This window comes from Typopeltis vanoorti, chromosome 11 (genome assembly GCF_054136105.1).
Source record: "Typopeltis vanoorti isolate ZY-2024b chromosome 11, IOZ_Tvanoo_1.0, whole genome shotgun sequence".
NCBI classification, from domain to species: Eukaryota; Metazoa; Arthropoda; class Arachnida; order Uropygi; family Thelyphonidae; genus Typopeltis; species Typopeltis vanoorti.
The window spans coordinates 5,558,638-5,579,072 of record NC_143559.1 but is presented as its reverse complement, the minus strand read 5'-3'; the positions used below and the strand labels follow the sequence as shown (position 1 = coordinate 5,579,072).

Below are 20,435 nucleotides of genomic sequence, written 5' to 3'. Positions count from 1 at the left end.
TATTGGTAGTTCTTGGCCTTTGGGGCTGAAGTTCTTCTGATAAATGTTTCCCAAATCTGGGGCAGTCTCATGCATCCAAATTTGTTGAGGTTTGGCATGTTCCTAAGGGCTGAAGCTGATTCCATGAATAGTCCTTCATATTTGAACTTGCTGCAGTGTATTACTGTGGCTTTCTTCCATCTTATTCTGTGGCGAGTATCCAGAGCGTGGTCTGCAAGCCCAAGAGTGGCTGTACTTGTGAAATCGGATGTAATCCTTGTGTTCTGAGATTCTGATATTTGCTGTCCTGCCTGTTTGGCCAAAGTAGGACAGTTTACAGCTGCAAGGGACCTGGTATACACCAGGTAGGTCTAGGGGAAGTGGTTGGTCTTTAGTGGAGCGGATAAGGGATGCCAATTTTCTATGTGGTCTGTAACAGGTGGTCAAGTCATGTTTTTTTAAAATTTTGTTGATATTTTCCGAGATGCCTTGGATGTAGGGAATGGTGATAGATTTAGAGTAATCTTTTTTGTGAAGGGGAGGGGATGGTGGGTTGTGGATAACTGGGTTAAGTATTTTTTGGATTCTTTTTTTGGGGGGGGGAGGGTAGCCATTGGCTGAGAAAGTCTCAAGGATGTGATTGAGTTCAGTGGTTAGGGCTTGATCATTTGAACAGATTATTTTTGCCCTGTTGAATAGTGTCTTAATTACTCCATATTGTTGTGAGGGGGAGGTGATGGGATTGTTGGTGAATGTATCTGCCTGTATGGGTGGGTTTTCTATAAACTGAGAAAACCGAGTTTTCTCAGTTTATAGAAAACCCACCCATACAGGCAGATACAGGGCAACAGGGCAAAAATAATCTGTTCAAATGATCAAGCCCTAATTACTGAACTAAATCACATCCTTGACACTTTCTCAGCCAATGGCTACCCCCCCCTCAAAAGAATCCAAAAAATACTTAACCCAGTTATCCACAACCCACCATCCCCTCCCTTCACAAAAAAGATTACTCTAAATCTATCACCATTCCCTACATCCGAGGCACCTCGGAAAATATCAACAAAATTTAAAAAAAACATGACTTGACCACCTGTTACAGACCACATAGAAAATTGGCATCCCTTATCCGCTCCACTAAAGACCAACCACTTCCCCTAGACCTACCTGGTGTATACCAGGTCCCTTGCAGCTGTAAACTGTCCTACTTTGGCCAAACAGGCAGGACAGCAAATATCAGAATCTCAGAACACAAGGATTACATCCGATTTCACAAGTACAGCCACTCTGGGCTTGCAGACCACGCTCTGGATACTCGCCACAGAATAAGATGAAAGAAAGCCACAGTAATACACCGCAGCAAGTTCAAATATGAAGGACTATTCATGGAATCAGCTTCAGCCCTTAGGAACATGCCAAACCTCAACAAATTTGGATGCATGAGACTGCCCCAAATTTGGGAAACATTTATCAGAAGAACTTCAGCCCAAAGGCCAAGAACTACCAATATAGCCCGCCAAGGGGCACCATCAGGACTTTAGGAAAATGTTAGCTTCCTAGCTTCGGTTCTGATTTGCTGTTATGTAGTACTCGTGTGCACTTGTCTTTGTAATAAGTTCCCAAGAAGATGGCAACGTGACGTTTGCCGAAATATCGGAAAGTATATATTAAAGTTTATTTAATTTATATTTCTAGTGTACGCTGTCAATTCCTTAATTATTAGTTATCATGGTAATACATGATTGGTCAGATGAATAATACATAGGTATAAAAGTTAAGTTAAGCAAAAAAAAAAAAAATATATTTACATATAAACAAATTTATGGTCAAATGTGTTTGTACAAATTAATTCTTTCTAAAAAATTAAAAACATCATGGAATTTGCCTGAGTCTGCTAGCATTTCCCTGAGTGTATATGGCTTGGTTAGATAAGTGAAAATTTCATTCCTCTCTCGTGTAAATTTTTGACAATCTACCAGAATATGATGAATAGTGAGATGTGTGCTGCATTTTTCACATATGGGAGAGTCATCAGCTCTCATAAATGAGAATGCGTAAGGTGATGACTGTAACCTATGTGGAGCCTAGCAAGGACAACCTCCTCCCTTCTCTTTGTACGTTGAGTAGAATGCCAGTGTTTAATTTCAGGTTTAATGTTATATAATTTGTTTGTTGATGTTTCTTGCCATGTTAACTCCCACTGAGCAATTAGCTTTGATCTTATAAGTTGTCTGTAGTCTGTATATGGAACTGTCAAATAGTATATGGAGAAGGTATGCACTGATTTAGCAGTTGCATCTGCAGCCTCATTTCCTTTGATTCCGATGTGCTGGGAATCCAGCAGGAATGAACATCGAAATTAAGGATTTTCATTTTGTGAAGCAGGTGTAGCACTTCATAAAGTACTGGATGAGGATTATACATAGGAGAGGAGATAGTCTGTAAAGAGCTCAATGAGTCTGTATAAATTATACACTTTTGGTAGCAGTTTTCTTTTATATGCACAAGTGCAAGTTGAATGGCATTTAACTCTGCTGTATAATTACTGCAGTCAGGTGGGATCTGATTTGAGATAATGTCAGGAAACACAGCAGCACAGCCAACAGAGGTGTTAGTTCTTGAACCATCAGTATAGATGGGTAAGAAATCATCCTGTGCTGCTCTGTGTGCATTAAACAATTGCAGGTAAATGGATGATGGTGTATAAGATTTCTGTAGCTGACAAAGTGAGAGGATGCAGGATGGTGTGCAAACCTGCCATGAAGGAATGCTGTTTTATTTAGTGTAGCTAATGCTGTTAACATTTATACTAACAGCTTGCACAGTTTCTTTAATACGCACACCAAAAGGATGTATAGCAGTTTGATGTGTGTGATATTGAGCTTCCCAACGCAGAGAGAAGATACTATTCCATGTAGGGTTATCGGGGAGAGATTTTATTTTTAGGGCGTAATTAAGAGACAACTGTTTCCGTCGAAGTGATAGAGCCGGTTCATTTGCTTCTACATAGAGACTTGGAGTGGGTGAGGTGCGAAAGGCACCAGTAGCTATCCATATACCCTGATGATCGATGGAATCCAACCATCGTAGGTTACTCTGTCTTGCCGAACCACAGACTTGGGACCCATAATCCAGCTTTGAATGTATAAGTGCACGATAAAGATGGAGCAATGAAGCTCGATCAGCACCCCACCCAGTAGAGGATAGAGTGCGAAGGAGGTTCAAAGTTCTTTTGCACTTTTCTCTTAGTAGTTGACGAATGTGTGCTAGAAATGTGAGTTTTCGGTCAAAAATGAGTCCCAAGAACTTGGTTTCTGTAGTTACTGGAATAACAGTAGGTCCCATTCTTAGTTCAGGATCTGGGTGATGAGTGCGTTTTCGACAGAAGTGTACACAGACACTTTTTTCTGTTGAAAACTTAAACCCATTATTAAGAGCCCACAGAGAGACATGATCAATTGCTTGCTGAAGTTGTCTTTCAATTACCCTTATATTACGTGAGTGACAGTAGATTGTGAAGTCATCAACATAAAGAGCATTGTCTACAGTAGGAGGAAGCTGTTCAATGATTGAATTGATTTTAATAGCAAAAAAGGGTTACACTTAAGACAGAGCCTTGGGGAACACCTTGTTCTTGAAGATATGGTCAAGATAGTGTATTTCCCACTCTGACTTGGAAAGTTCGCCTGGACAGAGAGTTTTTAATAAATATAGGGTGGTGTCCTTTGAGACCTAGGTTACAGAGGTCTTTTAATATCCATATCTCCAGGTTGTGTCATAAGCTTTTTCCATGTAAAAAAAAAAACAGAGACAAGATGTTCTTGCTTCAGAAATGCATCTCTTATACAAGTTTCTAACCGAACTAAATGGTCTAAAGTTGATCGATGTCTACGGAAACCACATTGTGTATTGGAAAGAAGACTGTTGCTTTCTAAATACTAGAGAAGTCTGGCATTAACCATTTTCTCTAGTATCTTACAAAGACAGCTGGTCAGAGCAATGGGGCAATGATTATTTGCTTGTGTTGGATCTTTTCCTGGTTTTGGGATAGCAATAAAATTGACTTATGCCAAGAATTTGGAAACTCTTCCTCTGCAAGGATTCTATTGTATAATAAGAGAAGAAGATCCATAGAAGATGATGGTAGATGTTTTATCATTTCATAATGGATGTCATCAGGTCCTACTGCACTATGGTGAGATTGTAGGAGAGCTCTTTTTAGTTCCTCCTTGACAAATGGCTGAAGAATGTTGGTAGAAAAATTAAGCCTTTGTTTCTCTTGCTGCTCTTTCAGTATTAAAAATTCCAGAGAATATGAAGCTGTTGCTGAGATTTTAGCAAACGTTTCTCCCAAAGTATCTGCAATAGCTTTGGGATCGGCAAGAACACTTCCATTATAGTCTAAGGTGGACAAACAATGTGTACTATATCTGCCTATCATGTTCCAGATTTTATCCCATACAATTTTTGGACTGGTCATTTGATTAACTGGTGTAGTAAATTGGATCCATGATTGTTTTTGACTCAGACATCTTACAAAACGTGCTTTGGCTCGAGCACGCTTGAAAGTTATTAAATTTGATGTGGTGTGGTATCTACAAAATATGCTCCATGCTCTGTGTTGATCTTTTTTGGCTGCCTGACATTCTGCGTTCCACCAAGGCTTTGGACAGACTGGAAATCGAGATGATGTTTTTGGGATGGAGGTTGTTGCTGCCTGGACAATGCATTTTGTTATATATTTTACAGCTTCATTGATAGGTGTTTGACTGATGGCATCAGCATTAAATTTTGCAAGATGAGAGGAAGTGTTCCAGTCAGCCTGATCCATTTTCCATATAGGTATCCATGTGGGTGAACATGCTTCCTGTGAAGACATTGTACAAAGAACAGAAAGTGATCACTTCCATATATGTTTTCTTCAACGTCCCAGATGAGCAGTGGAAGAATGGAAGGGGAACAGATTGTAAGATCAATTGCGGAATATGAGCGGGTAGGCATATGGAAGAAAGAGTATTATTTATTACTTTATTATTTAGAAGGGAAAGGTTATTATTATCAAGAATTTTTTCAATGATTCGACCTCGTCTATTAGTATTGGCATTACCCCATAGAATATTGTGACCGTTAAAGTCACCCGTCAAAAGTATGGGTTCAGGCAGTTGCGAGATAAGGTTATCAAGATCAATTTTATTTAACTCAGCATTTGGTGGTAAATAAATTGAACATACTGTAATAAGGAATCCCACAGAGAAGCGAATCGCTACAGCTTCCTGAGAAGTATTAAGTTGGACCTGATGGAAAGGAGTATTACTACTTACTTAACACCCAATGAGGATGTTAAGTAAGTTTCCTGTAGACAGAAACAGAAAGGTTTGTGTTTCTGCAACAACATCTTTATATCGTCAATATTCTGGCGGATCCCACGACAGTTCCATTGTAAAAATTTTCCTATTGTTTTGATTTTATTGATTTGTCTGGTTTTCGAGAGGTTGATGGCTTACCTTTGTCAGATTTATATTTATCCACTGTTTTAGGGAAGTATGGACGGCCAGTGTCCATCTCTTCCTCTGGTAGATTGTTCAAAACATCAAATTTGTTAGGGTCAGTTGGTATGCTTAGTTTGCTTTCAGTGGATATGGAGGTATCCATTTTTTCTGTGCGAGTGTCTGGTGGTTTATCTTTGAATGACATCTCCACCATAATTTTTTTGGCAGATGAGTTTTCATTAAATGGGACCATTTTTGAAGTTGTCTCTGCAATAAGGCCATAGGTCTTGTGATTAATGTGCTCAACAGAGAAGCACTTGTGATCGTAAAGTTCAGATATGGTGAAATTATCAAATGGTGGAATAGATATACATGTTTGAGTTGCTGTTGGCACTTTTTTAATTGTTACTTTTTCAGCATAAGAGGATCGTAGAACAGGTGTAATGGTGGCTAGCTTTCTTTTTGCATCCTGATATGTTATGTTTAGTTCTGTTTTTATTTTTTGTATCTCTTTTTCATCTTTCCATTTCTGACATGCACGAGAGTATGCTGGATGATCTCCCTGACAGTTGACACGTTTAGCTTTTTTTTTCACAGCAATATTTATTTTCATGTTCTTTACTACAACATCGAGCACAGGTAGTAGAACCACGACAGACAGTTTGGGCATGTCCATATCTTTGACATTTAAAGCATCTCAGTGGGTTAGGGATGTACATTCTAACAGGACAGCTGAAATACCCTGCTTTTACAGATGTCGGAGGCCTATCAAAAGTAAGGATGATGTTCTTGGTTGAGACCAGGTGACCATCCCTGCGAATCAGGATGCGCCCCACACCCGTCACTCCTTGATCTTTAAGCTCTGAACATATCTCCTCATCAGGAACCTCAAGGAGATCCCATTCTGATATCACTCCTCTCCTTGAATTGAGTGTTCTGTAAGGTGTTACTGCAATTTGTATTCCACCCATTGTCGTTGCTCTCAGTAGTTTCTCAGAATGTTGTTTGCACATTGTTTCCACGAGGATATCAGCAGAACGTAATTTCTTGACAGTTTTGGGAGGTCCTGCCAGTCCTTCTAAACCTTTTTTGGATAAAGGGTGACATTTTCCCAATTGGTTTTTCACCTGTTGCATGAATGATTAAAAAGGTTGATACATTTTTCTTAGTATCCGATATCTTTTATTTCTTACTTCTGTTTCCATATGCTGTGTCTATATTATCAGTACTTGGTTGGGACTTTGTTAGGGTTCCTGAAACATTTGAGGATGGAGAATTCATATTTAAGGAATTTTTAATTCGGCACCAGAGCTCCCCACCCACCACGGAGCCACACATGGACGCCCACTACCCAGCAAGCAAAGACTACACTCAGGAGTGGAACACCAGGGCTACTCTGGACGCTATACCGACACTGCTGCAGGTCTAGGATCCAACATTATTTCATAGCCGAATATAGAAACTACAAGAATTTCGTGCCGAATATATAGAAACTAAAAGTTTCGGCAGATGCAAGCATAAGCAACCTTATGGGCAACTCGTAGTAAAGGTGGAGTAAGCTCCAGATCACTTTCATTAGTATTTTCCATAATGTAAAGCACCTCTCCTAGAGGACATGTATGATAAATAAGCCTTTGGCTCTCTATTTCACTAATACATGATAGTTTATATATTTTCAGTTACAATCTAGAAATAAAAAAAAACAACAACTAAACCATACTATACTGATATCGGAGGTCGCAGTATCTCTCAGATACAATTTATTGTCAAATATCACAAACCTTTACATAACATGTATTAAACCAAACTGACAGCAAAATACAGTGCGAAATATCATTCGTAACATATGAATGCACAGCTACTCATGACCTCCAAGCTATACACTGAATTGTGTAAGAATATTTATATTAAACATGTTGCATATATCTATCAGATCAGCTGCCAGCTCCAGGATTAAAGGCGTGTTAATAAAAACTCTTGCCGCGTATATCAAGAGATTGCCGCAATTAATTTCACTGCATTAAGCAAGGGATACCTGTATATGGCTAACCCCAACTGAGGTGATCACATCATGATCACTCTCACCGACTGGCGGAAAGTGTGAAACCCCATTGACAATTACATCCTCTGATGAAATGATCAGATCTAAAAATCTCGATGCTCACATGCCCTCCTTTACATGCTGCCTGAAATAGTTATCACTCAAGAAGTTGAGAAATTAATTTTCCTTATTCCCAAATGCTATTTCTCCATTCCAATCTATACCACCATAATTAAAATCCTCCATAATAATTACCTTTCCTTTGTTCACTAATCCAAGTTCTTTATACATTTCTTCATCACCACCCTCCAGATTCTCTGGCATATAGCAACATCCAACTAAATATGTCTTTGTGATAAGTATGTTATTTTCAACCACAAAACTAATGTAATAAAAATAACTAACATTGGGTTTATTGGTCGTAAAACTTTAATACTACTAAATGCTACTAGTCACCTACTGTTTTCACCACTTGAACTAGTAGCTTCATCTGGGTTTCGATGAACATACAAATATAAATAAACAAGCGTTGACATTAATAAAAATAATACCAAATGCATAGTAATTGTACACAAGTACAACAGAAACATGTGGAGAGTGGATGCTGGCACATGGTCAGTCATTGTTCAGAAGATGAGTTTGATAGTTTGCAGAGAAGTTAAACTCTGATGTGTTTAGAGATTTGATGAGCAACTTCCAAATATCACACAGAATCATCCCTTGGTTTCTGTTTAGGGTACCTTGTGAATGGGTTGCGGGAGCAACCCATTGTATGGCATGGAGCTCTTATCTCATTATCTCTTATCTCATGGAGCTCTTATTGTATGGCATGGAGCTCTTAATCAATGTATGGCATGGAGCTCTTATCCCATTCAGTGTTGTGGTGTGTGTTGGAGATATGAAATGCCAACCCAGAACTGTCCTCTCTATTGCTGTTGACATCTCCAATATGCTCCTTTTGTCTTATTTCTAAATTTCTTAAAGTTTATCCTATGTAAATTAAGGCCACAAGATTTGGGTAAACTCCAGGAAGTTTGTTGAAAGAGTTGGGTGGCCATAAGAGACTTCATACCATCATAATTGGTTTGAAGGTTACTCTGATGTGTTATGAGATTTCAGGAGATTAGTAGTAATCCACTCACAAGGTACCCTAAACAAATACCAAGGTATGATTCTGTGCGATGTTTGGAAGTCACTCATCAGATCTCTAAACACATCAGTTTATGCAAACTATTTGATGCACCAGTTAAATAATGACTGACCATGTGCTGGCATCCACACTCCACGTGGTTCTATTGTGCTTGTGTAACGGTTACTCATTCGGTATTTTTTTTTTTTTTAGTAATGTATTGATTCATAATCAATGCTTGTTTATTTATATTTGTATGTTCATCCAAACCCAGATGAAGCTACTAGCTCAGGTGGTGAAACTAGTAAGTGACTAGTAGTATTAAATTTTTATGACCAATAAACCCAGTGTTAGTTATTTTTATTAAATATGTCTTTGTCAACTTCCACATTACACCATACTGCCTCACAACCATTAACATTTCCCTCTTTCATGTCTAGCTTTTATGGACATAATTCCCTTGCTATCATCAGCAGCACTTCCCTTCCCTTCTTATATATACACTAGTGGCCAAAATTGTATGAAAAAAAGTGTATTTCTGAGGTTTGATAGCTCATAACACCACTTTTTTTTGGAGTAATACCATAAAATTATATATCAATGGAAAGATAATTTAATCAAGAATGTAATACAATAACTTTTATGAAGGATTTTTATTAGAACAGCAGTTACAAAGAAGAAAAGTGAAACACATTGAAAAAATGAGATATACAAAAATTCTCACAATGTGAGTTAATACTTAGTTGGGTAACCTTTAGCGTTAATTACGGCCTTACAATGCCTTCCCATGGAGTGTACCAAGCTTTTTATTTCTGTAGCTGTTATAATGTGAAACCAAGATTAAATTATTACTTCCAATAATTGGGTTTTATTGCAGGGTTGCTTCAGACTAACAAGTTTCTTTAGTCGGCTCCATAGATTTTCGATTGGGTTAAGGTCTAGGCTATTTCCAGGCCATTCCAGCAGTGGAATATGATTATCTTGAAACCACTTTTTGCACACAGCAGCAACACAGCATGGAGCTGAATCCTGTTGAAATATAAATGCTTCATTATTTTGGAAAAGATCACGTGTGGAAGGCTTCAGTTTGGGCTCAAGTATTTCATTTATGTATTTTTGGGCATTTATAATCACATTAATCACGCAAATTCTGCCCACACCTTTTGATATCATACAACCCCAGATCATAACACTAAGTTGGTGTTTCACGGTAGGTGTAATGCAATCAGGATGCAAATCTTCTCCGATTCTTCTCCTTACGTATTTTATGTCATCATTACCAAACAGGGAGATTTTCGTCTCATCACTCCAAATAACGCTGTCCCATTGTTCTGCTGTCCAGTTAACATGGGTTTGAGCCCAGTTTAATCTTTTCACCTTTGTTTAAGAGATAAAAATGGCTTTTTTCGTAGAATTCTAGCATTTAGACCAAATTCCTGCAGTCTGCGCCGAACAGTCCTTGCACTCAACTTCACATTGTATTGCGCCATTATTATTACGGGCGACCCCAGGGAGTCCTTAGACTCAGCGAGGGAGGCCCTAAACACCATGTCCACACAACAATACAACATTCTCACAGCATCTATCATACCTTGCCTTGAACTCACTCACTGTCATAGCACCCACAACACACTCTGTCAGCTTATGCTACTCGTTTACCACTCTAAAAGCAAAGAACCCAGCTCTAACACCCTTGCTAACCACACTCTTGCCCAACTTCCATAGGTGTCCCCTAGTTCTCCCACCACCAGTCCTGATCTCAAAAATATCCTCTGAATTAATCCTATAGAAACCCTTTAGCAATTTGAATGTCTCAATCATATCTCCCCTTTTCTGCCTATCAACTAATTTCTGCAACCCACAAATCTTCAACCTGTTCTCATAAGGTTCATTCCATAGACCTGCTATCATCTTGGTCACTCGCCTCTAGATCCTCTCCACCTCCTCTCCATGAAGAAGAAACCTAGGTAACCAAATCTGGGCAAAGTAGTCGAGATGAGGTCTTATCAAGGCTCGGTAGTACAGAGGTACAATAACTTGCTTGTCTCTGCTCGTCAAAGTATTTTTCAACAACCAAGTGAGTTGATGAGCTGATTTAGCCACTTGTGCAATGTGCCCCCTAAACTTCATCTCCCTATCCACCAACACTCTCAAGTCCCTGCCCTCTTAATGTTTCATCTTGTATACACCTAGATGATTTTCTTCTGTCACGAAGGCACAGTCTCTCAATTCTTCTATCATCACTTGCTGTTGTGCACCTTTTCCTGCCTTTACCAGTCTGGTTTTGTAGTGACTGAGTCTCCTTATACCTCTTCAAAAATTTAGAAATGCTTAAGTTTCCACCAATTTTTCTTCCAATTTCTTCATAAATGTAGCTTTGTTCACTTAATAATACTATTTTACATCACTTTCTGGGTGACCAGTCAACTCTTTGCACCAGTTCTTTCATTTTATTATGTTTTACAAGCTCATTAAATGAAAGAACACAAAAAAAACCCAACCAACTTGATAGCAATCACATAACACATTGACAAATGTCCTCCTATCAGCTTCAATACATGACATCAATAGCTGAATTCTATGCCAAAACAAGATGACACCTGATTGGCTCTCTAAACAGTCATGCACATTGGCTACATTCAAATGAAGGAAAGCTACTTTATATCAACCTAAGCAAGTTGTGCTTTTTTTTTTCTGGTTATTTAGCTATAACTTTTCATAGAACTAACTCTGTTGCATTACATTCTTGATTAAATTATCTTTCCATTGATATATAATTTTATGGTATTACACAAAAAAAAAAGTTATGAGTCATCAAACCTCAAAAATACACTTTTACCAAAAGGTTTCCACAATTTTGGCCAGTAGTGTAGATGTATTTGAACAATTGAAAGTTACAGTACATGCAGGTTATTTTGCATGAAAAGGGAAGATATACAAACAACTAGACTGCACAGCAATGGGCTCCCTCCACTCCCCTAAAGCCAATTTCCACAGAACACTTGGAAAAGCTAGTCATGAATGCCACCACTCTCAAATCAGTTTTTTCTGTTTCACCTCTCTGGCATTTCGATTATACCATGGTAACCTCATACAAGGAAAAGGCAGATCTCATGGCATCAGTTTTTCTCCCAAATTCTTGCTTAGACAATCAAGGCAAATCACCTCCCAAACTACCACCAACTATCCCTTGCATGCCTTCTCTGAACTTGCGCCAGTAGGATATCAGGAAAAGCCCTGATTATTCTCAATACTAATAAAGCTATTTGTACAGATTCCTCCAGTTGTGCCCCAGAATTAACAACTATCCTGTAGTACCTATATAAAGTATCATATTCTACTGGCATCTACCTAGCAAGCTGGCCTTCATCCAACCTGTTCCTAAAAAGGGAGACAAATGTCAGCCAAATTTCATTGCACTGCTCTCACCTCAGCACTTTCAAAGGTGACAGAGAAGGTTATCAACAACCAGCTTCTTCGTTACCTGGAGAGTCATCAATTAATTAAGATCACCAATATGGATTCTGCCATTCTCTTTCTACAGCTGACTTTGTTGCTAATCTCACCCACTTTTGACATAGGCCATGAATCCCTAGTATATTCCATCACATGCTGTCTCAGGTAATTATCCCTTAGTAACTGCATAAATTCCATTTCCTTCCTCCCATATGTCCTCTCCTCCTTCCAATAGTTCCCATAGTTGAAATCCCCCCATAATAATTACCTGCCCGACACTCACTGAGTCTATTTGCTGATGCATACTATCTCCATCATCTTTTCCATCCCTGGTCTATAGCAGCATCCAACTGGATATATTTTGTTCTGCTGGCCTCAACTCACATCAAATAGATGAAATGTACTATTTTCACTGGCCTGTAGTTGATCTACTCTCTTTGGTTGCAGTTCATCAGCTATCATCGATAACACTCTTCCCCCAACATTATTTTCTCTCTATCCTTCCTGAACACACTATAGCTTTCACATTCTATCCCACTAACGATATCATTTTCTGTTAACAATGTATCACTAATGCCAATAACCTTTGGCCAGGATGAGCCAACCAATGCCAAAAATTTCTCCAGCTTGTTCCAAATGCTCCTGGCATTAAAAAATGCCCCTTAAACCCACCACGCTATCTGACACTTTGTACTAACTATCCATTCTGGTTTGTATCAGTGGTACTAACTTAGGCATATTATACACAATCTTACACTCAACTGCCTCACTGATGTTTACATATCCACTCAACAGCTTCCCCCTCCCCTTAAAGATCTAGTTTCCCTGATTCCGCACATCCACTTTCACTTCATTCAACAATACTTTTTCCAGTCTCTGAGCACCAAATCCATTCAGATGAACCATCCTTCTAGTATAAGTCCTTTTGCCCATCAAACTCACTCCACACCACTCCTGCATAACCTATGCACTGAGTCATTTGCTATTATGGCCCTCCTTGTTAGCTCTACTCTGTCATACCATGGAAACAGACTCACTATTTTAACTCTCTCACTCTTTTCTTTTGCTACTTCCAGTAATTCTTTCATGTCCTCTCTCATGCCATAATTTTTTCCTTTTAAATCATTTGTTCCGGCCCCTACGACCATTTCTTTCACTCTATCCTTTTGTGCTCTAATAGCCTCACTAACATCATTAATTTTTGCACCCAGAAGGCACGATTTTGTCAACCTCTCATCAATCACATCTTTTATGATTGAATCGCCATACAACACTCACTCCTTGATTTTTCTCACTCTCTCTCTCTCTCTCTCTTGGTCAAGCCCTCATTTCTCTTATCTCTTATTAATCACAAGAAATATCTTGTGGTTTTTGTTACTTTTGTTAATGTTCCAATTCCCTATCAAAATTAGCTTTATTTTACTGAGCTGACTCAAATCCAGTTTATTCTGGAACAAACATATTACATGAATAGCCTCTTCAGCCACTAAAAAAGCTTGGTGTTCATTTACATTCAAAGCATTACTTCTGCATCAAAAAACTTCCATAAAAATTCTTTATTATATATAGAAGTGGGAATCTGCTTAATAGGTGACCTCTCCATTACAGACTCATTTCAGTCACTTAGTCACATAGGTGCTCTGTTTCTGCACTGTGCCTTTTTATAGGTACTTTCATGAGCATTGCTCCTCTGAAATGACCACTACCATCCCTCTGCTTTCTTTTAACCATGTAAGAACTAGAACAGCCATTGGCCAACATGGAAATACTTCATGGGGAGGCGTTCCACAGAACTGAGAAGAAAGGAATGAAGGACAACTGAGATTAGCAGATTTGGTGAGTATGCAGTTCGACTGTAAACATTAGTTCTGAAGAACTAATGTTCTGCATTTGCTTCTCTTCTACATCAATAGAAGAGAAGCAATGCAGAAACTGATCTTCTATGGGAAAGTGGCTGAAGAGAGTCAGTAAGAGATGTCATTAATAAGTGCACCACCACTCCAAACATGATAGTATTCCAAAATTGGTCGGATCCCATTTCTACAGAGTAACTGTGCAACAGAGAAGTATTGTCTTGAACATAAAAGGATGCCAAGATCTTTGGAAGCTGATGATGTTGCAAAAGTGACATGAGGTGATAGGAAAGATTTGGAGTAAGAGTCAGTCCAAGAAGAGAGATTTGGCTTTCACTGTTGAGCTGAGCATTATCAAAATTAAGTGGAGAAGATTTTAAGTCTTTTTTATGAGAAAACAAACAAAACAGTGTTTTGGAACTATTGAAGTTGACTAGGTTTCTTTCACCGTAATCAAGGATACTGTGCAGATCAGTGTTCAGGGCAGTTACTACAGATGATCTTGAAGCTCAAGCTGTTTGAGTACTGCAAGATTTGTGATATGGGTAGGATGAGTGGAGTGTGCTATCATCAGAAAAACCATGAATAGGGATTGCAGCCAATGAGAGAAGGTCATTTATAAAATCAGGAAGGGGATGAGTGAAATGACAGAGACCTGAGGGACACCAGCATTAACAGGAAGTTTGAAAAGAGAACACCATCGACCATTACACATAGGGATCAATCTGAGAGAAAAATAAATAAGATATATATATAAAACTCAGGGCTCCCACTGACTACCAAGTGCATTCCCAAGTGGTGGATAGGGGGGAAACTCTGACTACCATCCATTGGCTATCAGAGCAGCTCTGAATATATTGAATAAAGAGCCATGGACCAGTGGTTTGGAGACTGGTGATCCCATGTAAAAATATTGCCATTCACTAATCTGCAGTGGGCCAGTGTGATGAATTATGGCCCAATCTTCCAAGATGAATCCAACAGGAATAAAATGGCCCTCATTCCCCAGCAGCCAGATTGTTAATACCTATGGCAGCAGGCAGTTAAACATGAAGGCAGAAGGTGCTAAGAATCTCTGGGTGACAGATCACACTGTTGTTAGAAACTAGACCTTCGAACTTTAAACTTTAGGACATTGAGCACAGCTAACTGAACTAAATGAAGAGCTAAAGCAACTAAAATGAGACATTCTTGGACTGTGTGAAGATGAGGAAAGAATCAGTGAAGTTGGATTCATGATTAACAAAAAATTGAGAAATAACATAATAGAAATTGACAGTATATTTGATCAAATAGCAAGTATTGTTGTCCAGATATCAAAAAGATGCACTCTCAAGATCATCCAAGTCTATGCACCAACAATAAGTCATACCGATAAAGAAACTGAAGACATCTATCATGATGTGTACCAACTTGTAAAGTTGGTATACATCAACTTTACATGTATACCAACTTTATAATAAAGGAAAACATTATTTCAGAATTGTAATGGGACACTTTAATGCCAGAATTAGTATACAACAATCAGATGAAAGCCGAATGGAAAATTTTGGATATGGCATGAGAGATAATATAGGAGCACAGGTAATAGAATTTGCAGAAAAAGAAAACCCGTACATCATGACTTCTTTTTTCAATAAAAAAAAACATAGAAATATACATGGAAAAGTCCAAATGGAAAATTAGCAACTTTATCCTCAGCAATAAGAAAAACATCTTTCAGGACTGTTCTGCTATCAACACCTTCAGCACTGGAAGTGACCATTGTATGGTACGCTACTGTGATTCAAACAAACTGTCAAAAAGAAAGAAGAAAAATTTTTCAAAGCTGTATCAATACCCTACCTTCAAGGGAACCTCAGAATAAATAACAAGGGTTCTTCGTAAATTCAATCTATATGTTCCTTCAAACCAGCTCGGAAAATGTCTTCCTTCCTACCATCCACAAAGGATACATTACTTACCACCTCTTTTTTTACCAGGTATCTACAAAACACAGATCTACACAAACTCAATATTAAAAAAGATATATTCCAACAAGAACTAAACGACCAGCTGACAATGCTGGCCCATCAGAAAGTAACGATATTATTACACAAAACTTGGAGCCTCTGTAGCTCAGACAGCATAGATGAAGCCCTTTGGTCAGAAAGACTTCAGTTCAATTCCCGTCAGTGATGTTAGGAACCTTTATCTGGTCCCTTTTGACTAAAGGTGAGTTAACTGGCCTCATACAGAGGTGGAGGGCCCCCCCCCTCCCAGTAACTCTGGTTTTTAATCCCTCAAAACAGGCAAACCAGTCCTGTGAACACACAACTACAGTCATAAAATATACTACGGCAAGGTTGGCAATGGGAAACCACTTTGCTCCTAATCATCTCCCTGTATGGTAGCATGTAGCTACCCCCACCAGCCATATGGCTGAGGGAATAGGATAGATAGGCCAAAAACTTTTTAAATCAATGCTCACTTGAAAGAGCTGGTACCACAAAATAGAAACAAGACAAAATTTCTGAAGAAACAAAATAGCTTATCAAGAAACAAAGAAAAATGAAACAAGCAAATAACCTACAGAATAAAACTGAATATGCTGAACTGTGCAAAACAATCAGAAAATGTATCACAGAAGAAATAAGAAAATTCAATGGTAAATTCATACAACAATTTTTGTTGTATGAATTTACCTCCAAAAAGCAATGATTGATGAATAACAATAAACAGATGGTTGCGGTCAACCTACAAGATGGAACTATAACCAGAGATAGACATGCTATAGCAAAAAGAATTGAAGAATTTTCTCAATATCATATCAGAATGATGGATCATATGAAGAAGAAGACAACTATGAAATAACCGAATGCCATATTCTACTAGAAGAAGGTATATGAAGCATCTGAAACTTGCAAAATTGAAAAGCTGCAGGTGAAGATGGAGTTACAGCTGAACTTCTAAAAGCAGATGGAGAAATGATCTGCAAAATCCTGACAAGGATATTTATCCTATGTCTGAAGAAAAATGATGTACCAAGAACATGGAAGAAGGCTATCTTACTTCTGATACACAAAAATGGTGAAGTAGAGGACTTGACAAACTAATGACCACTGACAGTTTACTATCATTGGTTTACAAAAGTCTTGGCTCATACACTTAATGCAGCTCTAGACCTAGCACAACCAAAAGAACAGGCAGGCTTTCAAAGTGGCTTTAGTACGATGGGCCATATTCAAGTTGTAGAACAGTTTATTGAATGGTATAATGAATATCATTTACCATTATGTCTTGGTTTTACTGATTACGGGAAAGCCTATTATTCAGTAAAAACTTATGCAATATTTAAAGCATTACAAAACCAGCAAGTGGAGTGGCCATAAGTCAGTACCATCAAATCAACATACACAAATGCAACAACAGTAACAATTAATTTCAGTGGAAACATCTCTACTGTGGAAATACAGAGAGGTATAAGACTAGGTGACACAATATCTCCAAAATTATTCACAACATGCCTAAAAGAAATATTCACACTTCTTGATTGGGAAGAAAAAGGTCTGAAGAATAAATGGAAGATATTTAATCCATTTAAGCTTTGCAGATGACATAGTTATCTTTACTTCAACTGTGCATGAATTACAGACTTGTATCTAGGTACTCCAAATTGCAAGCAAAACAGCTAGACTAAAGATAAACCTAGAGAAGACTCAAGTTATGTTCAATAGCTATGTCCAACCAGAAATAATAATAATCAATAATGATGAAATTAAACAAGCAGATCATTACATATATTTAGGATAATGGATATAAAGGGAACAAAATACCATGGATGAAATTAAAGATGCACGAAGCATTTGGAAAATTACAGTCAATATTCAAAAGACAACTACCATTATGACTGAAGAGAAAAGATTTTAACCAATGTATTCTTCCTATACTGACATATGGACACTAAATGCAAAAGAAATTCAAAAATTAAGAACAACACAATTCAGTATGAAAAAAGTATGCTTGGTATCACATGACTGGATCACAAAAGGAATAAGTGGATAATAAATCAAACCAAAGTCTCTGACATCACAGGAACAGTGAAACATCTGAAGTGGCAATGGACTAGGCATATTGCTCAAAGATAAGATCAACAATGGATAAAAGAAGTACTGGATTGGATTCCACGAGAAGAAAAACGACCAAAATGCCAACCTACGAGGGCTGCTTGATAAGTCCGTACAAAGTCTATGAGATGGCGGCACCAGTACGTATCGAGGTTATTTTTAGTTGCTGGCAACTGTTGGAGGATCACACACTAAGTTTCAGTCAGATAGATTTATTACTCTGTCTTTGGCGTTCACTTGAATCGATGAAGTACCGTGATTTGTGAAAAATGGATGAGAAAGAATTTCGTGTAGTGATAAAACATTATTTTTTGAAAGACAAAACAGCTCAGGAAACCAAAGCTAAGCTTGTTAAACATTATGGTGAGTCTGCACCTACAATTTGAACCGTTTATAAGTGGTTTAGTACTTTCGAAGTGGCCATATGAGCACAAGTGACACTGAATGTTGGATGCCCTGTTGAGTCACTACTCCAGAAATTATTGAAAAAATCCATGATATGGTGATGGATGATAGAAGAGTGAAGGTGCATGAAATTGCTAAGGCTGTGGGCTTCTCAAATGACCGTGTACATATGAGAAAACTATCTGCAAGATGGGTGCCGTGTTTGCTCACACTGGATCAAAAGCGTTGACATGTGAACTATTGCAAGGACAGCTTGAAGCTGTTTCAACGAAATCCAGAGGAATTTTCGTGTCGTTTCGTAACAGTGGACGAAACATGGATTCATCACTACCAGCCTGAGACCAAGAGACAGTCAAAAGAATGGGTTGGAAGCTGGGAATCTGCACCAAAGAAAGCAAAAACTGTTCCTTCAGCAGGAAAGGTTATGGCCACCGTCTTCTGGGATGCTCGTGGTATAATCTTCATAGACTTCATGGAAAAGGGCAAAACAATTACCAGAGTGTATTATGCATATTTGCTGGATCGTTAAAATAATGAAATAAAGGACAAACGACCACACTTGGCGAAAAATAAGATTCTTTTTCACCATGACACACCTGCTCACTCTTCTGCAATTGTGACCAAAAAAATTGTTCGATTTACGCTACAAAGTCCTTTTGCATACCCCCTAGTCTCCAGATTTGGCTCCCTCAAACTACTATCTGTTTCCAAACATGAAAAAATGGCTGGCAGGAAAGAGATTTTTATCAAACAATGAGGTGATTGCCAAAACAACTGCCTATTTTGAAGAGTTGGACAAATCATACTATATGGATGGGATCAAAAAAACTTGAGCATCATTGGACTAAGTGCATAGACCTCAAAGGAGACTATGTTGAAAAATAAAAAATGTTTGTCCTAAAAAAATTATGTTTTCTTCATTTTTGCATGGACTTATCGAACAACCCTCATAAATCACAATGGATTGATGATATCATCAGATTTGCAGGAGTGTCATGAGAAAGGAGAGCCATGGACAGACAGTTTTGGAGTAATCTTGGAAAGCCTTCATCCAGCAGTGGATTGACAATGGTGAATAAACGTTTTTCCTCAAAATTAAAGTTAAAAAATCGTGGCACAAGAAATATGCTGGGAGTTTCAGAAACTAAAGTTTTTCAGGAAAAATTAAATTGACATTTATAATTAAATACTCAGTATTCATTAGAATTTTTAATTGCTCACATAAAGCCTCTGCAGCACAGTCAGTATCCACAAAGCCATTTAGTCAGACAGACCTAGGTTCAATTCCCATCCAAGATGTGAGGAACCTTTATGTGGTCTCTCTTTCAACTAAAGTTGAGTTTGCTGGTCTCATAAGGAGGTAGAGGTTTTTTCACCTGGAAACTCAAGTGTTTCATCCCTCAGAACAGGCAAACTGGCTCCTTGAACACACACCAATTTACAGGCATAAAATACTTATATTTAATTCCTCATTACGTGGGCTCAACCCATCCTCACGGATGGGGGAGAAAGTGGGGGAAACCCCATACAAATGAATAAAGAAATTGCGCATGTTATTTATAAAATGAATGCATTTAAATTTTAATTATCAACGTTATTTACGCATTTGTCCACTTGCCTTCATCACGCGATATATTTGAATCTTTAGCGACAATGCCTATATAATTAAATGAAAACAAACAATTTCATTATTGCTTGTCCTTTTATCATTTCGGAATCATAAGATCACCATGATTTAAAAAAACTGAAAATGAGTATGACTTACCAAGAATCTCCTATTTGCTACTGCTACTTCCAGTCTCGAGGGCAGTTTCCTCGTGTGCATTCTAATCTATCCAAATAGCGTCATCTTCATTCCCATCCAGGGCATTCGAGATGTTGGTTTTTAAAAAACTCTTGGCAATTATTTGTGGCAAAATCATGTCTCAAGCTCTCAAAATCCAGTTGCACAACAGTTCTAATGATGGTCTCTTAACC

General features: G+C 38.1%; 1 protein-coding gene across 2 annotated transcripts in view; it reads right to left on the bottom strand.

The window, feature by feature from the left end:
- LOC150101280 (colorectal mutant cancer protein) overlaps positions 1–20,435 on the bottom strand; it is a 499,737-nt gene that overhangs the window by 364,078 nt on the left and 115,224 nt on the right. Inside the window, exon 1 of one of the 2 annotated variants that reach the window (XM_090400859.1) lies at positions 20,224–20,404. The exons of the other annotated variant lie outside the window; for it this stretch is intronic. Coding sequence (XP_090256985.1) covers positions 20,224–20,283 — 60 coding nt within the window. The 5' untranslated portion in view covers positions 20,284–20,404. Of the gene's footprint in view, positions 1–20,223; positions 20,405–20,435 lie in introns of those variants that run through there. 2 annotated transcript variants of the gene reach the window in all.